The sequence below is a fragment of the Labeo rohita genome, chromosome 17 (assembly GCF_022985175.1).
Source record: "Labeo rohita strain BAU-BD-2019 chromosome 17, IGBB_LRoh.1.0, whole genome shotgun sequence".
Lineage (NCBI taxonomy): Eukaryota > Metazoa > Chordata > Actinopteri > Cypriniformes > Cyprinidae > Labeo > Labeo rohita.
This window is the reverse complement of record NC_066885.1, coordinates 32924887-32949721: the sequence shown is the minus strand read 5'-3', so window position 1 is coordinate 32949721 and position 24835 is coordinate 32924887. Positions and strand designations below refer to the sequence as shown.

The 24835-nt window shown below is 35.1% G+C and overlaps 1 protein-coding gene across 3 annotated transcripts in view; it reads left to right on the top strand.

Annotated features, from left to right (window-relative positions):
- prkd3 (protein kinase D3) overlaps positions 1 to 24835 on the top strand; it is a 69986-nt gene that overhangs the window by 29312 nt on the left and 15839 nt on the right. Inside the window, exons 3-8 of one of the 3 annotated variants that reach the window (XM_051133495.1) lie at positions 6290 to 6428; positions 18740 to 18871; positions 20863 to 21020; positions 24152 to 24341; positions 24442 to 24513; positions 24604 to 24787. In XM_051133495.1, the coding sequence (XP_050989452.1) occupies positions 6290 to 6428; positions 18740 to 18871; positions 20863 to 21020; positions 24152 to 24341; positions 24442 to 24513; positions 24604 to 24787 (875 nt within the window). Of the gene's footprint in view, positions 1 to 6289; positions 6429 to 18678; positions 18872 to 20862; positions 21021 to 24148; positions 24342 to 24441; positions 24514 to 24603; positions 24788 to 24835 lie in introns of those variants that run through there. The other 2 variants (XM_051133494.1, XM_051133496.1) reach the window with 2 other exon arrangements.

Sequence of the window (24835 nt, the reverse complement as noted above, 5' to 3'; positions counted from 1 at the left end):
AAGTGAATATATAAAATATTCTGATTTGCATGGTATATATAACCTTGCCATTGGTAGCATCCATCAGAGAGCTTAAATTTGATCTGTTGTTGATGTCTGTATGCATCTTCAGCATCTTGAGGAGACAACTCCAGCAGGAGAGAGGTCAGACAGACAAGGGATGCTCATTTATCTGCTATGAATGAAATGGGATGCAGATTAGATCCGATGTCCGGCTGTGTCAAATGAGCTTATGTAATTCAACAGAAAGACGAAGGCTTTGCATGTTTCTTGTACATTAAGGGATAAAGCAAGCCTAGCTGCATGGAATTACGCTGGTTTTAACATGACCAAGCCATTTTATGGATTTCAGCTGCATTTTGCAGATTAGTCATTTTGGTATCATTTAAGGAGTGAAAAGGAGTTTACAGGACATAGTATGTATTATGCAATGCACTGAAAAACCTATATGGTTTTTTCAGCAATTGATGCCGATACCAGAGTCTAGATACCAGGGTGACTATTAAATATAATCAATATAATACTCTTAAATGAACAAATATTTGCCAGTCAGTCCACCTGGCTTATATTTCGGTCAATCACTACACCCCAATTGTCCTTCTGTGTGACATATGAGCCAAAAAATAATATCCACAGCGCTGTTATCCTTTTCATTGGTTGCTCATTGGTTGATTAGACTGAAGATGTCTTATATACTTGAAAGAAGATATAATCTCATTAATAAATACATTTTTTATAATTTTTTTTATCTGATTTTTTTTTAAAAACACTTTCGCAGTTTTCCAGGAACCATGTGCAAAATCAGATGGGATTCACAAACTTGAGTGAAACCGGCTTGGCACAAAATTCAGTTTAATTTTTAGTTAAAATAAAAAATAAATAAATAAATAAATAAAATAAAAGAAAGAAAGAAAGAAAATAATAAAGGTCAAAGTCTGAAATCAGGTGTTATTGTGCAGGCTATTGATCAGCCAAAATTACTTTGTAGCACATGCTGTTGTGCCCAACCAGTGGTATTAAATGCTATTGTTTGAATGTGGTGTGAAAATTATGACATTGTTGTTACATTGCATAGTAGTATACAGATCCCAGGAGAGTGTATTCTGTTTCTAGATATTTCATGCATAGAGAACATTTCTACACTGCACCAATAGTATGTGGCATTTGTGATGTAGCTGTTGACCCAGAACCTCAGTAGGTGACTTGATTTAGGCAAACATCATAATCTGTTATTTTGGTCAATATTGAGATGATGAGTATTCGACAATTCCTCAATGACTTTCCTCAATGCAGGACAACATCATGCATTCATTGTAATTTTTTTTTTTTTTTTTTTTTAAACATTTTTAAACAGTGAGTTTTTGGGATTAATTAATCTAATCACAAATTAACCACACATCAATTTTAGCTGAGAAGTTACCCCCCAAACTCCCGAACTCGGTCCTGAAGAGTTTAGCTCCAACCCCAATTAGACACTCCTGAACCAGCTAATCAAGCTCTTACTAGTTATACTAGAAACTTCATGGCAGGTGTGTTGGGGCAAGTTGGAACTAAACTCTCCAGGACATCGGCCCTTCAGGACTGAGTTTTGGCACCCTTGGTCTGTATGAATATCTCACTGAATCACTGGCTTACTTGATTTTAATACATTTAATTCATTCAGAAAGTTAGTCTTTGAGCATGTGAAATTTCTTCGTACCTTGCAATGGTCATGACATGATTTCATGCTCTGAAAAGCCAAACTGATCTTTGGATCTCAAACGTGAAAACTGTGCAAAACATGAAAGTTCTTTGTATGAACTTGCGTTTTCACTCTCCCACATTTGTGTGTGTATGAATGCAAATCAGTGGAGCGGAAAGTATGGTGTGATCATCCTTTTTCAAATAAGCACTGCAGTGTGTTGCTTGGAGATGCACAACTTTGTTTAGAACTGTTTTTATTTGCCAAATTGAGCAAAACAAACAATATTAGTAATACTGTCTAAAATGTAACAAGATATCAACTACTATTGAACTATTGACATCAGTATCACATTTGCAGTCCTCCAAATATTCAGGAAAAACAACACTCTCGCTTATGTTATAGTGATAAACTATATAATATGATAAAAATATAAGACAATAACCCATGCAGGGCATTTGGCCATCATGTTCTTCAGCAACTGCATGCAGTGTAAAATGTTATGCAAGTCTGAGTGTGTCGGGTGCAGTAAATGCATTTCTGTCATGACAACTCCCTGAGAGTTTACATGGTAATGTACATGCCAATGTTAATGTGTTTGGTCTTGGCAGATTAGATCTGCTACGCTGCTGCAGCAGAGCAAGTACCAAGACTTGCTACAGCTAATACATCCACAGACATGCTACCGTGAGCACAATACTGCTGCACATATAACATATATGAAATAACCCCCATATATAACATAAATGACTTACCTCGTAGCAGATCTATACAGGTGGAGCTGGGGAAGGTGGAGTGTTTCTGAAGTGCGCTGCAACTGCTATAGCAAGCACTAGCCAAGTGTAGGGATGCGTGGTATACCGGTACTGGAAAAATACCGGTATTTATTATGTTTCAAATGTACAATATCATAGTTTTGCTCAATTCGGTATTTCATACTCTGCTGTTGCGAAGTGCACCTGTAGGTGACGGTGCTTCCCAAATTGTTGTGCAACCGGTAAATGTGACAACAGAACGCAATGGATCAAACAGATGAATCTCTATCAACATGCCCAAAATGAATAAATAAAGAGAACAGTAGAAGTGAAATATGCCATTACTTCGCATACAAAACGGATGATAAATGTGTTTTAACGGGCCTTACTGCACCTGTATGCAAGCGTTGGTATAAATAATGTGCTGCCACCGGAGGCAACACATGAAATCTTGCTATTTGTTGCTTGCTCATCCTGATCTTTTCAGAGAATTAAGAGGTCGACAAGTGAGTGCATCATTCATAAATTCAGATTTAATTTTGACTTTTATTCACAACTGATCAACGCACATACACAAGATGTGATACAGTAACAATGAAAGCTCAAATGTGCGTGTGTGACACGCTAGAACCAGTGACGTTTTGGTCACGTAATATATGCACTTGCATTTCATACAATCGAATTTTAATTTTGCTATATTAATTTTAGTATCAAAAATATATAGGGAATGTTTCTGCCGCGCTGCGACCACTAATATGAAGCAGCCGAGAGAATGAGTGTGATTTGTATTTAATGCTTTTTCTTTGGCTATCCGAGTCTGAAATCTGAAAACAATCTGAGAGAGAGAGAAATAATAATGTGATTTTGAATATTACTTTGACTGTTAGAATAACACTTTACAATAAAGCAACATTTGCCTGTAAGTTGTTTTGTTACAGTTTGATACAAAGGTATTAATATTATGAATCTGTTTTTATTATTATTACTTTTTTATATAAAATTGTTTTCAATTCACTTATCTTTTGAGGCTGGTTATTTGTCACCTATGGTATCGAATTAGTATCGATATTGAGGTATTACATTCTGGTATCGTACCGAAGCCAGAATTGCGATATCGAGCCATCCCTAGCCGAGTGTTTAAATATTGAACTGTGAGCTAATTGGCTGCTGATGTAAAAAGAAACCAATTAGCTGCGTCATGTGAATAATGATACGCTTTTTATATTGAGTTAAAACATATCAGCTTGTGCCATCTACAGTTTAATGACCAGACTTTGTATTAATAATTTGAACATTATTTTTTTCCAAAATTAATAGTCAATTTACGTTACGTAACACGTAAATTGATAGACTTACTTTAATTACAATTCTGCTGATAAACAAATATAAAATACATGTAAAAAATATATATGACATATCATGGACAAAAATGAATCTGCAGTTCACTTGTATTATTTTTGCCTTTCCTTCATGATTTCAGCAGATTCTGTTTTTGATGGGGAGAGATTTGTTGATAACAATCATTGTGTTGGTCTGGAATCAGTACACAGCTGGTCATGAGCCAGAAAGGGATTTCTGACCACAGGTGACATTGGGGCAATGCCAAAAACATTGGCCGTGAGTTTCATTGGCCCTGGCATTACGGGCAGTATTGTTTTGGATGCATTGTGTGTCGGGACCCAGCCTGGAAACAGCTGTGTCAGATGGATTTTTTTCAGACTGTTATTGGCAGTGAGAAATACCCCATCCAGACCCTTCAGAAAAGGGCAGCTTTGATCCTCAACCATCCATTCCTATGCCCCCTCTCTTCCTCTCCATCATCTTTCATCCCCTCGTTTCTGATATCCAATATTTCTATTTGGCCTGTTGTGAAAGGCTTCGGAAATGTTTCCTCACAAGCTAGCATACTCCAAAGAACTGAAAAAGAAAAAAAAAAAAAAAAAAGAGAGAGAGAGAGGAAAAAAAAAAGACATAAAAGTTTCCTGCTAGACAGAGATACAAGTTCAATGGAAATGCGTGAGACACAGAATGCTGGTATTTAATAAACAAAAGAAATACTTGTAATAACAAATACTGTGTTAACAAATACAGACACTCTCTTTTGACCCCCCCCCACACCCTCTTTACATCCATTATTATTTAATTCTTATTTTTTTAATATTAATTTCACTTGAAATGTATCTTTCAATATGAAACCAAGAGATAATTATTTTCTATCTAATCAAATCTAATTAAAACTAACTGTATAGTGTTTGATGTGGTTAAATAATTAGGTTAAATAATGACATATTCTGTGTGATTGTTTATCATCACAAAAATTGTATTGTAGTATGTAGTTAGATAGATAGATAGCTTTTATCGTCACAAAAAGTACAATTGTTGTCTAGATCTAATCTACTATTATTTTACTGTAAACATCAACACTGTGATTTCCTGTAAAGCAGGTTTGAAGCAATGTGTATTGTGTAGCACTATACTAATATACAAATATGACTTGACTACAGATACAGTGATTTTTTTTTTTTTTTTTTTTTTTTTTTGTCATTTCTTTAATTATAATTTATTATTTATTTTTATTTTTTTTTCTCAAAATACTCCCAAAAACCCTTTAGTTTGAAAAGGCCTGATGTAGATCCCAGAGATTCCACAGTACACCAGAGACATGTCAGGGTGAAATATTCAGCCTCTAGTCTGAGTGGGAGGGTGTTTGGTGATTCTTGATAAGAGGAAATACCTCAGAATTGGCTGTGATCATATCCTGACAGGACTTCTCACCTCTGACTGTGGGACTCTTCCATTTTGGAATGTTTATGCTTTCCTCTAAACTTAGTTTACTAAATTACCTAGTGTCAACTAACATTCCAGCTTAATTGCTCAAATTCTTGACCATAATGGAACTGTACAGTAGTGTGCAGAATTTACTTTTAAACAAATTTCACTCAGACATTGTTTGTAAATTTCACTAATAATAAAAAAATGGTAACATTTAACAGTAACATTAAGCTTTTCTAAAGTAGACAAATAATTTTTTTTTTCAACAGTGTATTTGTAGAGACACTGCTTACTTTGTGTGCAAATATTAAGCTGTAGTTTTATTTATATATTACTGTATGGTAAAAAATGCAAAGAAAAAACATCAAATAAGCAAGGTTAATGATCCCTCTATCTTGCGAGTAATTTTCTCTTGGTGTTTGGCATTTCTTCCACGTGGAGAAGAACTGTGCTGGAGGAAGTGGAGAACAGTAGTGTGACTCATCACTGTAGGCTTGATTTCAACAGATGTTTTTCAGACCTTCCCTTTGCAGGGCTAATATTCCAGGCTCTGCTCGGCTCCGCATGCCTCCCAGCTTTAGTAATCTCCTTAGAGGCGAGTCATTGCTGAAAAACAGGGCCTGGACGTTTCTGTCTCTGTCTCTCTCTTGTCATGCTGTCTTTGGCCTTGAGCACAGGAATTAGGATTCATCACACATTATTATATGGATTTCTGGAAAACTTGATTCTAAATGGTCATGTGTGTAAGCAATAATTCAGTGGTGTCCATACTTTTAGCATTTTATCTATCTATCTATCTATCTATCTATCTATCTATCTATCTATCTATCTATCTATCTATCTATCTATCTATCTATCTATCTATCTATCTATCATCTGATCAATATTGCATAATGCTGACTGCACATTAACCCTTATTTATAAAATAACTTGCAGTCTAGTATATGTGAGAAATCTGAAGTCATTAATGAATGTGAAATTCTGACTGAAATACCTTTGTAGTTATGCGAAGTTCTGATCAAGAAACTCTTTTGATGTTTGATTTCATTATTAATAATAAATCCCATCCTCTCCTCCTCAGTTCCCAGAATGTGGATTCTTTGGCTTGTATGATAAGATCTTGCTCTTCCGCCATGATCTGAACTCGGACAACATCCTCCAGCGGCTAACGTCGGCGGAGGATATCCATGAGGGAGATCTGATTGAGGTCGTCCTGTCCGGTGAGTTGTACTAGATGTGGCTTTATTAATATAGAGATAATGTATTTTATGGGACTAAATATTCACTTTGAAACTACACCATCACCATTATCAGTGGTTGTGTATGATAAATGAAATAAATAAGTTTCATTTATCATACACAACTGTTCATAAGTTTGGGGTCAGTGATTTTTTTTTTTTTTTTTTTTTTTTTTTTTTTTTTTTTTTTGAAAGAAAGAAATTAGAAATTAGTTTCAAAAGCTTTCTTTTTACTAAAAATCCTGAAAAAAAGGTTTTCACAAAAATAAAAAATAAAAGCAAAACAGCTGTTTTTAACAATGATGATAATTTCTTGAGCATAAAATCAGCATTTCAGAATGAATTCTGAAGGATCATGTGACACTGAACACTGGACTAATGATGCTGATTCAGCTTTGCGTCGCATAAATAAATTACATTTTAAATATGTTAAGGAATAAGCTACATTTTATGTATTTCTAAATTAGAATATTATTTTACAACATTGCAGGTTTACTGTATTTTGATCAATTAAATGCAGTCTTGGTGAGGTTAAAAGATTTCTTTTAAAAATATTTTACAAATCTTACCAACCCAAAATTAGTGTATGTGGACAGTATTGGGTGGATGTTAACTATTTATATTAGATATTTTAGGAGAAGCAGCAGAATGATGACAATACATTTTGAACAAAAAGGGCACTGTGAATAAAAATCTTCAATATCAGCTACAGTACAGTAGCTCTAGATTTTCTTGACTGTAGTTAATGTTCTTTAAAGCGTTAGTTCACCCAAAAATGAAAATTAGCCCATAATTTACTCACCCTTCAGGGATCCTAAGTGTATATGACTTCCTTCTTTCAGACAAATCCAATCTGAGTTATATTAAAAATCATCCTGGCATTTCCAAGCTTTATCATTGCATGGGCGGGTGTTTCTCCTTTTCAGTCCAAAACAAGTCCAATAAAGTGCATCCATCCATAATAAAAAGTGCCTCACACGGTTTTGGGGGGTGAATAAAAGCCTCCGGTAGTGCACTGATACATTTTTGTAAGAAAAATGGCCATATTTAAAATGTAAGAATCACTTTAATCTAGCTTGCACCAGCTGGTTGTCCCCGGAAGCAGCTCCAGGAAGAAGTGACGAATGCGAACGCACCGTGGAGAGGTTGATACAGAACAACGGTCATGAATTAGAAGTTCAAAACGATGATTTGTAAAGGAAAATGTCAGAGGAGTTCGATATAAACCTTTGCTAAAGTAAGGAAACTTTGCTCCTGTAAACAAGTGTTGGTTTTCACGAGACTCACCGGCGCATGTGCAGCGCCGACGTTCTACGTGGATGGATGCACTTTGTTGGACTTGTTTTGGACTGATGAACAGAAACACCCGCCCATGCAATGTTAAAGCTTGGAAATGTCAGGATAATTTTTAATATAACTCCGATTGAATTCGTCTGAAAGAAGCAAGTCATATACACCGATCGGTTGCGCTGATGGCCACATATTGCTAGCATCTCTGCAAGACAGAACAGATCGGTTTAACTCTGTAATTAGATTGTAGTCAGTTGTGGCACATGTGTACCAGATGAAGAGGCCCATGTTAAACTTCAGGTGGTTTCCTTTTAAATGTATGTTAACACAGGCAGGTCAGTTCCCTTAAGACCACCTATCACGATCAGTTTTCTCATTTTACCACATGCTCAATCTACAGAGCCATCTGCTGAAAGATTTATGGCTCAAGGGCTCTGTTTACTTGACGAGAACAAGTGACTTTGTCAGATACGTTTATGTAACAAATATGTTGCAGCCCGGTCTATCCAGTTCTGCTGTCACTTAGTACCGTCAGGCCCCACCATTGAGGGTTTGAGCTCATCTTTGTTCCCGTGCAGAATGGCTTGCACATCCTGTGTAGGCCTTCTCTATGAAGACTGATTTTCCTGTCTGCGGTGCGTTCACATGGGAGCTGTACAGCACACCTGCTCTTCACATCCTCCTCACTCAGTGGCAAACACACACATTCATGTGTCCGGCACTGGAAATCAACACAATATGCATGACTGATTCCAAGCCACTATTCTGGATTGTTCCGTCTAAAGTCCCAAGCGCTCTCCCAGAACTCAGATCACTATTCATGAAAGTTTTCCTGAGGTTATTGAACTTGCGCTTTGAACACATTCTGTACATTAACTGGTTATTTTGCATTTAAATTTAGCAGATGCTTTTAATAGAAATCCTGCAAAGGTATACCTTTGCTACTTTATCAATATGTTGTTCAGTTATGAAATTTTAGGATGGTTCATTGTACATTTTCAAGTTAGCAGCCTTAATAAAGGCATGGTTCCAGAAATAAACATATTTTTTAGTCCTAGTCGCCTAGTCATTTTCTTCATATATGCTATATATAGTAGACATAACATAAATGTATATATGAAGAGTTCAGATGCAAAACCAGCTAAAAGCCATCTCAGGCAAAAATGAGATAATGATACTGAGTTAATGGTCCTGACACATAGTATACGTCCATCAAATACTTTTACTTCAAACTTGCTAAATTCCAGCCTCAGCCCAATCCGAAGTACCAGCACTTACATAGAAACCTATACAAAGTAGCCAGAAACAAATGCTCATTTTAAAGAAATACATCAGATGGATTTAGAGGCTTTTGCATCTGAACTCATATATGTATAAAGCCTGCCTATAAATCGTCAGTATAAACAGTTTTTTTGTTGTACTGTGGTTGTTTTATTTGATTATGTCACTTGCAGTGCTTCATAGGCTGAGTAGTTCACTGCCATATTAAAGATGATCTAAAGAAGTCAGCAGTGTGGTACCTTTAGCACGAATAAGCAAATTAGTATCCGCTTCCTCTCATTCACACTAGGCCAGACTACAGCTAATAATGTGTGCAAATGTTACACAAACTATGTTCTAGTGATCGACCAATATTGATTTTATTTTTAAAACCAATACGATTCCTACCGATACCATGTTTATGTGCCCATAACTGATATGCAGAACCGATATTTATTTACTGTTATAAAGTAAATAAATGACTGATTGAAGTAAATCCATACTTTACAGTATTAAACATGAAAAACCAGAGTGAGTGTCACTTTCAGTTAGAATTTCTACTTGATTTTCTGTTATGAAGCAGCTAAGTGTGGAGCTAGCTAATGATTTTTTTTATTTGTGGGGAAAAATATTATTTAATTAAAGTGATAGTTTGATTTACAGAGATCAAGGCTTGATCTACTATAGCCTAGGACTGTTTTGATTTTCATAACCCTATAAGGTATTTGAAGAGAGATTATGTTGTGAATAAAATAGTTTGTCAAAGAATAAAGCATCTTATCATTTATCTTTATTTTGTTTCTTATGACTTACAAAAGAGATGTTAGGCAGAATGATGTGTCATTCAGTTACTTTTTCAAATAGCTAATTCATTGGTGAATAAGAGAGTTTCTCTGTATATCATCTTATTTTGTGTGTCAAATATACACTACCAGTCAAAAGTTTTTGAACAGTTTTTTTGGTGCACAAATATGCATTAATTCATGCTTAACTAATGCAGAGATAATCATGAGTTAATATTTAACATTAACTCATGATAAGTAATAAATTGATTTAAACTTATTGATTTAAAATTGATTTAAAATTGAAAGCTTTATTAGTGATCAATAAATTGTTATTAGTTAAATGTGTCATCATGTATCAATTCCCTAATAACTTATTTTATTAATTAATAATGTAAATTCATGTGTTAATTACCACAATGGGTTGAAGCCACACATTTCATCTTCCAGTTGTCTGCTTTAATTAACCATTAGCTAATGATTTGCAAAGAAATCATTATGTTATGACTTGTTGAGGCACAGAACTATTAACTAATTGTTAAGTACTATGTTATTGTGGTTATGGATTTAGATTTGGATTTTGGTTAGTTAGTCATGTTCCTCGACAAGTAAAGTCATAACATAATATCTTTGCAAGTCATTAGGTAATGATTAAAGCAGACAACTGGAAGTTGAAATGCATGGCTTCAGCCCATGAAAATGCATGGCTCCAACTGAGGCACATGACTAACTAATTCTGTATCCGTAACCACAATGACATATTACTTAACAATTAGTTAATAGTTCTGTTCCCCAACAAGTAAAGTCACAACATAATGATACATTTGCAGATCATTAGCTAATGAATATTTAAAGCAGACAACTGGAAGTTGAAGTACATAGCTTTGACCACTGTGGTAATTAATGTGAATTTACACTAATAGTTAATAAAATAAGTTATTAGGGAATTAATACACTATGACACATTTAACTAATAACAATTTATTGATTACTTAATCTATGAATCATATAGAATGTTCATTAGTTTTTCTGATGTAGTAAGCATTAATAAATGGGTTAGTTCTTCATGAATTAATTAAGCATGGAATGTGTTACCTGCTTTTTTTTTTTTTTTTTTTTTTTTTTTAAAGAATTCTCTTCTGCTCACCAAGCCTGCATTTATTTGATCCAAAATACATCAAAAGCAGTAATATTGTAACAGTTTTACTAAAATAAGTGCTTTCTATTTGAATATGTATCTGTAAATGTAGTTTATTTCTGTGATGAAAGCTGCATTTTCATCATCATTACTCCAGTCTTCAGTGTCACATGATCCTTCAGAAATCATTCTAATTATGCTGGTTTGCTGTTCAAGAAACATTTCTATTATTATTATTATTATCAATATTTAAAATAGTTGAGTACATTTTTTTTCAGGATTATTTGATTAATAGAAAGATCCAACGAAAGATCCAAAGATTTTGTAACATTATACACTACCATTCAAAAGGTTGGAGTCAGTATAAATGTAATAATACGTAATAAGTTACATTTTAAAATATACTGAAATAGAAATGTTATTTTAAATAGTAAACATTTTCAAAATGTTACAGTTTTGCTTTATTTTGGATCAAATAAATGCAATAATAATAGCAATTCATCCTTAACAGTCACAATAATCTCTCCGTGACATTATCCAGTATAGAATTACAAATGATTAAAAAAGTAATCAGGTGACTTTTTGACAAAACAGAAGCAATAGTAGATTAACATCACATTTCTCTGTTGAGTCCTAATAATCAGCAAACGAAGAAGCAGAAGTTGCTCTAAAGTTGTCTTTAATCTGTGACGTTATCAGCAGCATGTGTTTTGTTTTCTGCTGGCTGTGCACAAGACTGAACAAGTGGCAGATACATAGAGCTGATTCACTGAATCTTGTGTAAATACGTTTATGCCATTTCTGTAGCTGATTGAAAAGTATGTGAAGACTTTGATTTATAGTTTATATTTTGACAATTCTGAGTGCTGATGTAAAGTTTGGATAGAGCCAATCTTGGGTCCAAATCTGGACCACAGTGCGTTAGTTGATAACTTCTGGTTTAGACAAAACAAACGAATATGCTTTCGCACACTGATCCTCAATGTCGTCTTGTCTTTTTCTTCCTTTGCATCCATCGGCTGCGCTAATAAAACACTCTGCATCTTTTTGTTGGCGTTCAGCTCAAAGGCAAAAGCTTGTTTTTGTTGCAGTAGGTGATGGTCGTGCTTCTGCTGAGAAGAAACGGGGGTTGCGGAGAGCAGCTCTGGTTCAGTTAACAGCAGGACGCCGATCGCTCTGAGCTTTTGTCTGAGATGGCGTGTCGACAGAATCCGCTGCATCGGACATTGTTGTCCTGTCCTTGTGCAGTGTATTCAAGCGGAGTTTCAAACTCTTATCTGTGTATTTTGGTTCGATTTCAAGTTCAGCAGTGGAACAGATCACGCTTTATTCGAGGAAGTCCTGAAACTGAATTTGAGGAGCACTTTGAAGGAGTCTTTCTCAAAGAGTAAGAGTTTAGACTTCAATAACTATGTTTGGATTTTTTTGCCTGAAGACCAATAGATGAGTTTTGAGATGGCGGGTTCCTCATGTTTTATAATGTATGTAGTGTCTTCATGAATGGCTCATTATGAGTCTGTGTTGCAGTGCTCTGGACTGCTGCCTGCCATGTGATTCACTGCAAGCTCAAATGTTCTACTTTCTCTCTTTGATGTTCAAAAAGGAATGCACTTTTTTTCTTTCTCCTTACCCAGTTAGATTTGATCAAGTTTAAGATTCTTTGTTCCTTTAGTTTGTATCCTAACATCAGAGAATATGATTGTTTTTGTTTTGCTTTTTTCAAGCCCGTGGTCAAAACAAACCACGTTTGAAAATGCAGCCTTCTAATGGAAACAGTCGGTTAATTGAAGAACCGTTATTGTTCAAAGAAGAAGATTGACATGAAAGGAAAATATCCGACCTAAATGATTTTTGAGACATTTGGATCCATTAACCCTTATGGAACATCTGCATTCTTCTGCCAATTTAAACTGTGTAGTGTACTAAAATGTGCATAACACACACACATCAGCACTACGCTCAACTTTGCCATGGTCATAAGTGATGAATCACAGTTAGGGTTGTTAGAGTATTCAATTGGAAATGTGCTTTAACACACCTTGACTCATGATGATTATTTGTTCATCACGTTATGCAACATATAGTTCAGTTAAATGAAACATAATTATAGTTATTGGCAGTGTTGGGGCTAAGGCATTACAAGTAACGTGAGTTATGTAATCTGATTTACTTTTTTCAAGCAAGTAGTAAAGTAACACATTACTTTTTAATTTACAAGAAAATATCTGAGTTACTTTTTCAGAAACGTAACGCCAGTTACTTTGTTTTCCCATTTATTGACTGACAATTCTCCTGTCCCCATTTTGAGAGAAATTGGAAATACAGAGGCATTGCGTGTGTTGTGTAAACATGTTAAGGAGAAGTCCACTTCCAGAACAACAATTTACATATAATGTACTCACCCCCTTGTCATCCAAGATGTTCATGTCTTTCTTTCTTCAGTCATGAGGAAATTGTTTTTTGAGGAAAACATTTCAGGATTTTTCTCCATATAATGGACTTCACTGGTGCCCCGAGTTTGAACTTCCAAAATGCAGTTTAAATGCGGCTTCAAACGATCACAAATGCGGTTGTAAACTGGGTCTTATTTAGTGAAATGATCAGTTATTTTCATCAAAATAATACAATTTAAATATACTTTTTAATCTCAAACGCTTGTTTTGTCTTAATCTGCTTGAACTTTTTGTTCTGGTTCATGGCAGTTAGGGCATGTCGAAAAACTCCCATCTCATGTTCTCCCTCAACTTCAAAATCATCCTGTATCGCTGTTTTACCTTTTTTGTTAAGATGTTTGATCTTCTTTGCATGTTCACTTTGCAAAGACTGGGTCAGTACTTCTGTAGCTATGTAGGATGATTTTGAAATGATTTTTGAAGTTGAGGGAGGAAAATATGAAGTTTTTCATCATACCCTAACTGTCTTGAACCAGAACACAGAGTTCAGGGAGAGCAAGACAAGCGTTTGAGATTAAAAAGTATTTAAATTGTATATTTTTTATGAAAATAACTGATCGTTTCACTAGATAAGACCCTTCATCCTTGGCTGGGATCGTTTACAACCGCATTTGTGATCGTTTGGAGCCGAATTTAAACTGCATTTTGGAAGTTCAAACTCGGGGCACCATGTCAGTCCATTATATGGAGAAAAAACCTGAAATGTTTTCCTCAAAAAACGCAATTTCTTTACGACTGAAGAAAGAAAGAACATTTTGAATGACAAGTGGGGGCAGTGCATTATCTGTAAATTGTTGTTCTGGAAGTGGACTTCTCCTTTACTGTAGTTCTAGACTAAATGTGAACTAAATGCATTAATTCATCTCACTCAGAAAAAAACAGTACTCATCAAAATGAAAATGCAAACTCAGAATATGATGCAAACCTGCAACAATATGTTAAATAATGCAAAATTCCTTTATGTATTTAATGCCGTTTTATTAACCAGTGTCGTTGCTACTGACCTTTGATGATCCAGTTCAACCATACTAGTAAGCAAAAATGACTAAATAAACTAAAATTTGTGCTTTATTGTTTGTTTTGTTGTTTTGTTTTGTTTTGTTTTTTTATTGCGGAAGAGTGTCGAACCTTCTTCTCCTGTGTTCTTCTGTACAGACGTGAATTTTTTTTTCTTCAGCCAGAGGCTAATTCATTTCACATTTTGGTGTGAGCCAGGGCTTTTGCATTTGCTAAAAATAGAACTATTCATATATAAAACAAAAAAAAAAAAAAACAAGCAAGCCCTGCCCAGATTTAAAAAGTAACGCAAATGTAGCTCAAAAGTAATGAAACGCTTTATTTTCCATATAAAGTAACTAAGTAATGTAATTAGTTATTAGTTTTATGTAATTTATGTAATTTAATGTAATTAGTTTTTTTAGAGAGTAACGCAATATTGTAATGCATTACTTTTAAAGGTAACTTTTCCCAACACTGGTTATTGGGTCCTGTTCACCCCGTCTGCAATAATGACCAGCTGACTGTGCATTATTCAGCTTACAACATAGCTACCCTCCAAATAATTAAATGCCGTGATGGCTTCATTTAAAGATCTGCACTATTTTCCTGTATATTAGACTTAATTAATGCTTAAATTATTGGTTCAGTAAATTTTCCATCACATGACACAGATCTATTACACATATTCTGTCTACTTGTATTTGATTTTTTTCTAATTTAGGGTCATGAATGAAAACATAAGAACCTGTAAAATTCCCAGAGTCCGCTACAACAGGTTTAAATGCATCTAAGGTCAGAAATCATTGTCATTTTCTCAGAATATACATTTCATATTAGAATAATTTTGCAGTGATTTTGAAATGATTCGTTCAAAGCGGTTGTGAGCTGAAGGTCAGTAAACGCCTCTCTTCCTTAAGCCTACTCTGACCTGATTGGTCAGCTGGCCAAGTCTGTTGTGATTGTTTTTTTTTCGTATACAATGCAAGCGTATCATGCCCACAGCTAAAGTTTAGCTGCTGTACTGTAAAACACTTCTTAGGAAATAGTGGGTTCACAGTGAATTATCAGAACTGTTTCGGTAAGACAGTAATATTGTGCTTTACCTGGAAACCTTAAGCTGCACTAGGTATAAGTCACATACGTATGTTACAAATTGCGCAAAAAAAAATTTGCTTTATCTTCAGCTTCATCTTAAAAGGATGTGTTTGGTTGATAGTTTTTTGTTTGTTTGTTTTTATCTCAGTTGCTAGTCTGTTGCACTGAAAAGTGTGAGAAACTCAGTTTACGCTCACAAGGGTGAGCCAGACATAAAAAAAGCAGAGGCTACTTATGCCAAGTACAAATAACAATAAGTATTATTTACACAAAGTACAAACAATCTTCTAGCATATTATACTTGGTTGTAATAATTTGCACCCCAGTGTGCAAATAGCCAGTACAAAATACATACATAAATAAATAAAATAAATATTTAAAAATTTTGTCTGTGCGAATTTTCAGAACAAAAACATCTAAGCGTCAAAATGAACAAATTAAACAATTTTTTTTTAAAAAAAATGAACAAAAGTTAATATCCCCCTTGAAATATATCTGTTTAGGGTCGGTTGAAAGCCAATTTATACAGGGCCTCCTTAAGACAGACTAGAAAACTAGATGTTTAGGCAACCCACTGACTAGTTGATGTGAAAATACAGTATGTATTTTACACTTCCCTAGTTGTCATGCAGCAGCACGTCTCATGTTGTATCGACTGTGCACAAGAACGAACACATTCAACGATCATGCATGCAATTCGCAGTTTCCTGCTAATAAACGTTTGTGTAAAGGCAGCTTTGTGGTTTTTATACCACTTCTCTGTGTTTGCAGTGTAAAGGTGCGTTTAGTCTTCTTTTTACAGACTTGGCACATATCAAATGCTTGGGAAGATGAACAATAAATGTAACAACCTGAACTGGTAATAAACCGTATATTCCAAAAATGAAATAATATTCTTATATATTCATATACTATAATATTCTCTTAAATTCATGTTCTTAAAATTACAAGAAAGAAAGAAAGTAGAATGTAGAGTGCCATGACCAACATTTTCAGTATCTTGACTCCTAAAGTATTCTTTTGTACTTTTGATGAGATGCCATTTCACTTCTCTTCCATTCCATCAAAATCCTGGGAACACTCACTACAAAGTGAATTTAGTGATGTTACATACTTTGTGAATTTGTTAGGTGTCACGCTGACCTTACGAAATATTTTGATCTGATGCCACAAAATGAGCTAAAAAGGTAAGGGCTCTGTTAGGTAACTTCAGTAAAAGCTGGGTGTGCATTTATAGTTTTTCACTATTAAGAACAGTTTTGCTTTTTTATTTTAAGAAATATCATCCACCTGTGACACAGTGACAGAAATCTAGGACACTCTTTCTTTCTTACTTTGTTTCAGAAATGGAAGATCGCATGCTGTTTGCCATGCACCAAATGTTTCCTGACATTACACTTTCATTTTAGCAGTGCATTTTATGTATTTGGCAGATGCTTTCTTACTCACTGACTGACTGACAAGGAAATGTTAATGTTGTGTGTATCAAACTAAACCACATGCCAGACGTTTCTAGCCTTTTAGTAGTACTGGGACACAGGGCCCTATCAAAAATCTATCTACATATCTATCTACACTACCAGTCAAACATTTTTTGAACAGTAAGATTTTTAATGTTTTTAAAATAAGTTTCATCTGCTCACCAAGGCTGCATTTATTTGATCCAAAGTACAGCAAAAACTGTACAATTTTTAAGATAACTCTTTTCTATTTGAATATATATCTTTAAATGTAATTTATTCATGAGATCAAAGCTAATTTTTCAGCATTATTACTCCAGTCCTTCAGAAAGCATTCTAATATGCTTTATATGATTTATCTGTATTCTTCAAGCCATCTCGTGTATTTTCATAAGCCATTGCGACATACATAGAATATGAGTATAGAATATATACATGCATATATGTATGTATATGTATATATGTACACACACACACACATTCATTAAAAAACCACAGGAAATCACAGGAATAAATTACATTTTAAAATGTATTTAAATAGAAAACAGTTATTTTAAATAGTAAAAATATTTCACAGTTGTACTACTTTTGCTGTACTTTGGATCAAATAAATGCAGCCTTGGTGAGACAAAAAAAAGCAACTTCTTTAAAAAGAACATTAAAAAACTTTTGACTGGTGTAGCTGCTTTGTTGCTGACAAATGATAAAACACTTAGTTCTCTAAACAGCAGATGAACACAACATGATTGCTGAACTGTTATCAGTAATTAGGAACATAGTAATATTCATTGTCACACAAGTATTTATCAGTAATATTCAACTCAAGTCAGGTCAAGTCGAGCTTTATTGTCATTCTGCTACATGTGTGGACATATAGTGGAACAAGATGTCGCGTCTCGCAGGACCACGGTGCTACATACTAGAAAAACATAATATAAACATACAACATTACAAGTATAAGAAAAGCAATTATAGACCTACACAACGGTTAACCGTCTGACTATACATATGCTATAAATACTATAACTACAATAAATAGTTGACTACACATACACAAACTGAGACTACAAAAACTTTACATAAGTACTGTACATGAAGTTTTACAAAAGAGACATTTGTACATGAGATTGCGCAAAATTGGAGCACAGCAATATTTCCCTGGGGCTCATGTCCCACTAGAGAGGCTCTGTTGGCACCCCTGGACTGAACAGTCAGACACAAGAACAGTAATACTGAATTGCCAGTACAGTCACAGCGTGAGCTACTCAAGTCAGCCAGTTGTGTGTAAAGATAAAACCACAAGCTATAAAACAGGAACTGCAGAAACAGTTGAAGTGGCATGTTGTTTCACAGGCTTACATGTTAACTTTCTCATCACACACTTGAAGTAATATTCAATTCTTTCAGTGTCTGATTCATCCTCGTGAATCATCCAAATGGACTAATTCCAGTCTGAGTCACATCAGTTAATCACTGACCCTGGATCAGACTAGAGGACAGCCTTGTGTAGCTATGTCTATGGATTTGCCTTCAGGAGATCAAATTGCTCATCTCCTTTTGGTTTGTAGACCGCTGACTAAACAAGGTTGAACCAGTTATTAAAAATCATAAAACAAGTAGTTTCATTGTTCTTTGAAATGTTATGCAACATTATGACTGCTAGACGCCTGATTATATGCTGCTAATGCTGACTAATGTTTTATATGTATTTTGTTCTTTGTTCCGTTTCATTCTCATTTGCATTATTTTCTTCAGTGTTTTGTTGCATCACCCATTTTTTGCCTGAGTTGTCCTTTAAGTTAAGTTTTAATTACAGCTCAAGCTACAGTGGAAGATTTCCAGATCCGGCCCCATGCGCTTTACGTCCACTCCTACAAAGCGCCCACCTTCTGTGACTACTGCGGAGAGATGCTGTGGGGACTCGTCCGACAGGGCCTCAAATGTGAAGGTAGCAGTCGTATATGTGTTGTATTTCAAAGAAACAGCTGCCTCCCCAGTGGCCAGAGCCAAATGGGCTTTATTATTGTTGAAGCGTATGAATGAAAAATGAAGATTTTAGTATTATTGTTGTGGGTATTTTATTACTAATTAAACTAATATCTGTCTCAAGCAGGCTGTCGCCATGACAAGCAGTTTTCTGTTTCTGTTTTCAGTTTACACTTTTCCGGTTTTCTGTCAGCTGTGCATGAGAATCAACAGTCTTAATCATCAGTTGCAGTTGTTGGTTATAAATGTTCACGTCAGTTCTGTGCATTTAAAAAGTTTATATTATTTGTAATTTTAAAAATATGCTATATTATTTGCTTTATTCGCTTTGGATAATTAAATAATTCTAGTAAATATCAACACAACAGTTAAAAAGATACATGCATAATATTTATAAAAAAAAAAAACATTTATACTGCTAGTCGGAAGTTTGAAATAATTAAGATTTTTAAGGAGTCTTTTATTGTCCCAAAGGCTGCATACCGTAAAAACAGTAAAATTGTGAAATGTTATTATTATTTTTATTTTATGTTATTATTATTTTATTTTATTTTATGATATTTCAGAATTAATTCTAATATGATTAATATGACTTGGTGCTTAATTATTGGTTTTCATGGTCCTTATTATCAGTATTGAAAAGAGTTTTTGCTGCTTAATATATTTGGGAATCATGATACGTAATAAATAAATAAATAAATAAATAAATAAATAAATAGATAGATAGATAGATAGATAGATAGATAGATAGATAGATAGATAGATAGATAGATAGATAGATAGATAGATAGATAAATGAATGAATGAATGAATGAATGAATGAATAATGAATGAATGAAAAATAATCTTGATCACCCTGAATGTTTGAATGGTTTCCACAAAAATATTTAAAAAAAATTCAACACTGATAATATAAGAATGTTTCTTGACCTGCAAATCAGCATATAGAATGATTTCTGAAGGATCATGTGACACAAGACTGATGCTGAAAATTCAGCTTTGATCACAGGAATAAATTACATTTTAACATATATTTAAAAAGAAAGCAATTCTTTCAAATTCTAATAATATTTTACAATATTACTGTTTTTACTGTATTTATTTATTATTAATCAAATAAATGCAGCTTTGGTGAGTAAACAAGACTCTTAAAATCAATCAATCTGTAAGTTAGTTAGTTCAAACTTTTGACCAGTAGTGTATATGCCATTTCAGTAGAATAGACTTTGTTGATGAAAATTACATAAAGTATTGACTGACTAAAACAACATCAGCAAAAAAGAGCACTTTGTAAAGTAATCTGAATCAAGGCATTGTTCTGGCTCAGAGTTCTCAGTGAGTCTGAGACTGCTTTAGCTGATTGAGTCTGACTGGAGGCGATGGATTCAGACATGCGGCGCGATGTGTCAGCGCTGCCAGTGCTGCCGGTCCGGCTTTGAAGTTGAAATTGGGGGCCGCTGAATGGAACCCAGTGTTTCTGCCAAGCGCTGGATGTGACATTGAAAAGCTGAAATGAAGATTATGGGCTTCAGTTGTAAGAAGCCACACTGATGGATACAAGCTGTTCATATGCAGAGTCATGCTAAAGCACTTTACACTTTAAACTGTTGTGAATGTGCTCTGGAAAAGAAAAAAAAAATCTCCCCACCCAGTCCTCAGGAGATTCATTTGGTTTCTAAGTAGGTATCTAAACATGCTTACGAGCCCATATGTCTGTGAGTCTGAAAAGAGAAGGTGGAGCCCTCTGCTGGAGTTTAGGAGTAAATGTTTGATGAAATTAGCCTTGTGTTTGACAGTGTGTAGTCTTGAGTCCTTAAACCTTATGCTTGACTTTTTTCTTCTTGACCCTTTACCTAAACTCTAATCATATTACTGATCTTGCTTTAAACCAAATCCTAGGCTTATTTCTGACTCTAATCCTGAGCACTAAAGCTTTTTCTGTGGATTGTTTAGGATGTGGCCTGAACTATCACAAGCGATGCGCCTTTAAGATCCCTAACAACTGTAGTGGTGTAAGGAAAAGACGCCTTTCTAATGTGTCTCTGCCCGGCCCGTCGCTGTCTGTCCCTCGTCCTGCTCCAGCAGAGCATGCTGTCGTGGGCCTGGAAGAGGTGAGGAATGATTTTTGACATTTATTTTAATATTCATTTATTTATTTTAATTAATAGGGAAATTATTTGGACAATTTTTAGTTTCCAAACAGTATAACTACACCTGTGATTATTCTGCTAGCTTACACTCTTAAAAATAAAGGTGCTTCACGATGCCACAGAAGAACCTTTTTTGTCAAAATGGTTCCATAAAGAACCTTTAACATCTGAAGAACCTTTCTGCTTCACAAAAGGTTCTTTGTGGCGAAAGAAGATTCTTTTAGATTATAAAAAGGTAAGAAAGAGATGGTTCTTTAAAGAACCTTTAACTGAATGATTCTTTCTGGAACCGTAAATGGTTCTTCTATGTCATCGCTGTGAAGAACCTTTTAAGCACCTTTATTTTTAAGAGTGTACCTGTGTAAACTGACTGCATACATTGGTATTACTAAAGTATTTGGTTGTAAAGTATTTGGTTAAGAATGTTAACCAAAATAGGTAAGTTAGTCAAATATAATTTGTTTTTAATTTTATATTTTGTTTTTTAAAGCAAAGTGCGTACTGATTGAGTGTGACATAAATATCCTTTTCTTTTTTTATGCTTTACTCATGATTAATTTATATTCTTAGTTAAATTTAACAAAAGGGGTTGAAAGATAAGCATTGTGGTAAGGCAGGCACCTCATATCAGCCCTAACCCAAACACGGCAAGAACATAGTGTCTGCTTTAGTTGTCTCACATTATCCCTCTTGGACACTTAATTTTCCCCTTTTATGATATGCTCATTTTATTTCAGATAAACCCCTGACATTGTATTTGCAGTTCCTGCCAGTTGTATTTGAAACGTTGTGAAATATCACAAACTCAGCTCTTTACATCTGGCAGGCCTGATGAAATGTTCTCCACATAAGCTCAGTAATGCGTTTAACCCCTTATAAAAAGTAATTTTAAGAAGCATTAAAGTAAATCGAATCAATCATTTTCAGATTTCTCCTCGTCTTTTTGAGGTCAGTGTCTGTGTGAAATCCTCTATGGTTGAGCGGCCAATTTCGAAACATTCTTAAGAAGAAGCAATGCAATTCTCAGTTCTCTATTTGGGCACAGTAATCAATCTGAGCTGGAATTTCTGAATTCTTTAATGTGTTCTGTGATAAAGATCATCTCTGTGTTACACTCATATAAATGAATGGCTGATGTCCTGTGTATTCTTGCATGTACTGTGAAAACACTAATGTTTGGGATCAGTAAGACTGCATTTATTTGTTTAAAAAAAATAAATAAATAATCTGAAGTATAATTACAATTTAGTAATTACAATTTTCAATTTGAATATATTGTAAAATGTATTCCTGTGATGCAAATGGGCGGAGCCAGACATTATAAACATTCGGGGCTTAGACCAAATGTGGTTGCCCCTCCACAACCCAACCCATATATATATATATATATATATATATATATATATATATAACAGATGCCAGATTTCAAAAAGCTGAAGAACTATCAAAGACTGTAGAATAAAGGGACTTTGATAACTATGCATTATAGGTAGAATATACGTTTTTTCCCCCCAATAATTAAACAATGGGTCATCAGAGTTGGTATTTTGGCTTTCAATCATGACAGAGATCTGTGTTTTATCCAATGTTGGAACAGCCGCATTTGAGGCAGTAAATTAATCGTATTATGTTTTCATCAGTTTACAAGTTAAAAAGTTTATTGTAGCTATATGGGTGCTCAGTTTTTCGTGTTGTTTAGTACATAGGATATTTAAAACATACAAAAGTATATTGGCTACAGCTAGACAGCAAATGCTAAGACTCTTCTCCGCTCTTCAAACACACAAAAACATTAGCCTTTATAGTTTCTTGAATAAAGAAAATGCTGTACTTATTCAAACATCAGTTCATTATTTACCCTTGCATTGCGAAGTAGACATCTGTCTTCAAACTGCATGTCGCGGCACTTTATTCTGAAAGGAGGCGGGGTGGAGTTATGAGGGTTGACTGACAATTTGAGGATCCAATGGCGTTACGAGGTTTAGTCTCAAGCTCTTTTGAATGCTTTTTTGGTTAAATATTTGTAAAACCCACAAACAGTGCTGAGTGATTGACAGGAGGCGTGGCTATATGTAGGCCTGCAGTGTGTGACGTGAACTCACTGTCGGAGAAGAGAAAGAGAGAGAAAGTCAAAGTCCCTTTGAGGCAAGTCATTTCAGTGGGCGGCCATCTTTGAAACGCCTCTTGGCGTGAACTTGTGAACTGGGAGTCTTCTGAGAGCTACGACTTGTACCACATGACCGCTGTACCACCTGACCAGCGTAGACTCTGCCTGGCCGTTGATAGTGTTGCCATAGAAACGCATAATTCCGAGTCTGAGAACAGTTCCGAGTAGAACGTCGCATGTTGTCATCTCGAAATTACGGTAATTACGATATGGTGTGAACGCAGCATTATAACAGCAGCTCCAATGATGCGCTAACTTTACCAATTACCGACTGGCTCATTTATTCCGAAGGCGGGGCTTCGCAGCCATAATGAGCGTTGCATTGTTCCCCATTCAAAACTATACAAGTGACACGTCTTGGGTATTCTATATAGTCTTTGGAGAAAGTGCAGCTGATATCAGTTTATCGATCCTATCGAATCACTATTGAATCGTTTGAAATATTTCTGTATAATATGTGTTGAAAAACGATATTTTTGACAAATCTATTAGCAATTCCAAAAATTCAGAGCTCTTGAAAAAACATTCGGGACTGGAGCCCCAGAAGACCCTGGACGCAAAGCTGAATTCTCAGCATTGTTACTCCAGTTTTCAGTGTTACGTGATCCTTCAGAATTCATACCAATGTGCTGATTTGCTACTTTTATCATTATTCGTGTTGAAACCATGATATTTTTTTCAGGATTTTTTGATGAATAGAAAGTTCCATAGAACTATTTGAAACAGAAAATGTAACATTGTAAAAGTCCTTACTGTCACCTGAAAACAGTTAGATGGATTCTAAAAGTATTTGTTGAAAAACAAAATCTTTCTAACCCCAAACTTTTGTACAGTAGTGTTTGTTTGATATGCAGTGTGTATACTGTGCACAGTATGTGAATTGCAGTCACCAGTTTTTTTGTTACTTTGTTCTCTACTCTAGCAGCGCCCCCATCAGGAGCCCAGTAAGCGGATACCATCATGGAGCGGTCGGCCAATATGGATGGAGAAGATGGTGTTGGGGCGGGTGAAGGTCCCTCACACCTTTGTCATTCACACTTACACCCGCCCCACCATCTGTCAGTACTGCAAACGGCTACTCAAAGGGCTTTTCCGCCAGGGCATGCAGTGCAAAGGTGAGTATCGCCATCTTCCTCCACACTTTCCAAAAAAGGAAACACTTCTAATCAAATAAAGAAAAAAAAGTTGGATCATGACATTTTTTTTCTTCACCAGACTGTAAATTCAACTGCCACAAGCGATGTGCTTCAAAGGTACCAAAAGACTGTCTTGGAGTCTTCAATGGAGGTATGGTCATGACTTTCAGCCACATCCAACTAAAATCAAAAACGTACTAATAGAAGCATCGTTATGTAAGTTTACTGTATGTTTTTTCAGAGCCGGCCAGCCCAGGTCCTGACTCCGATACCACGATGGAAGTAGACAGCAGTGATGTGAACAGCGATAGCAGTCGTGGTCTGGATGATTCAGAGGAACCTACCACTCCAGAAGACAAAATCTTCTTTATGGACTCACCTTTCATGGACCGTGAGAAAGATGAAGAACCTGTGAAGACCATTAGGTATATTCTCTGGATAATAAATAATATAAAATATTTTAAACACAAAGG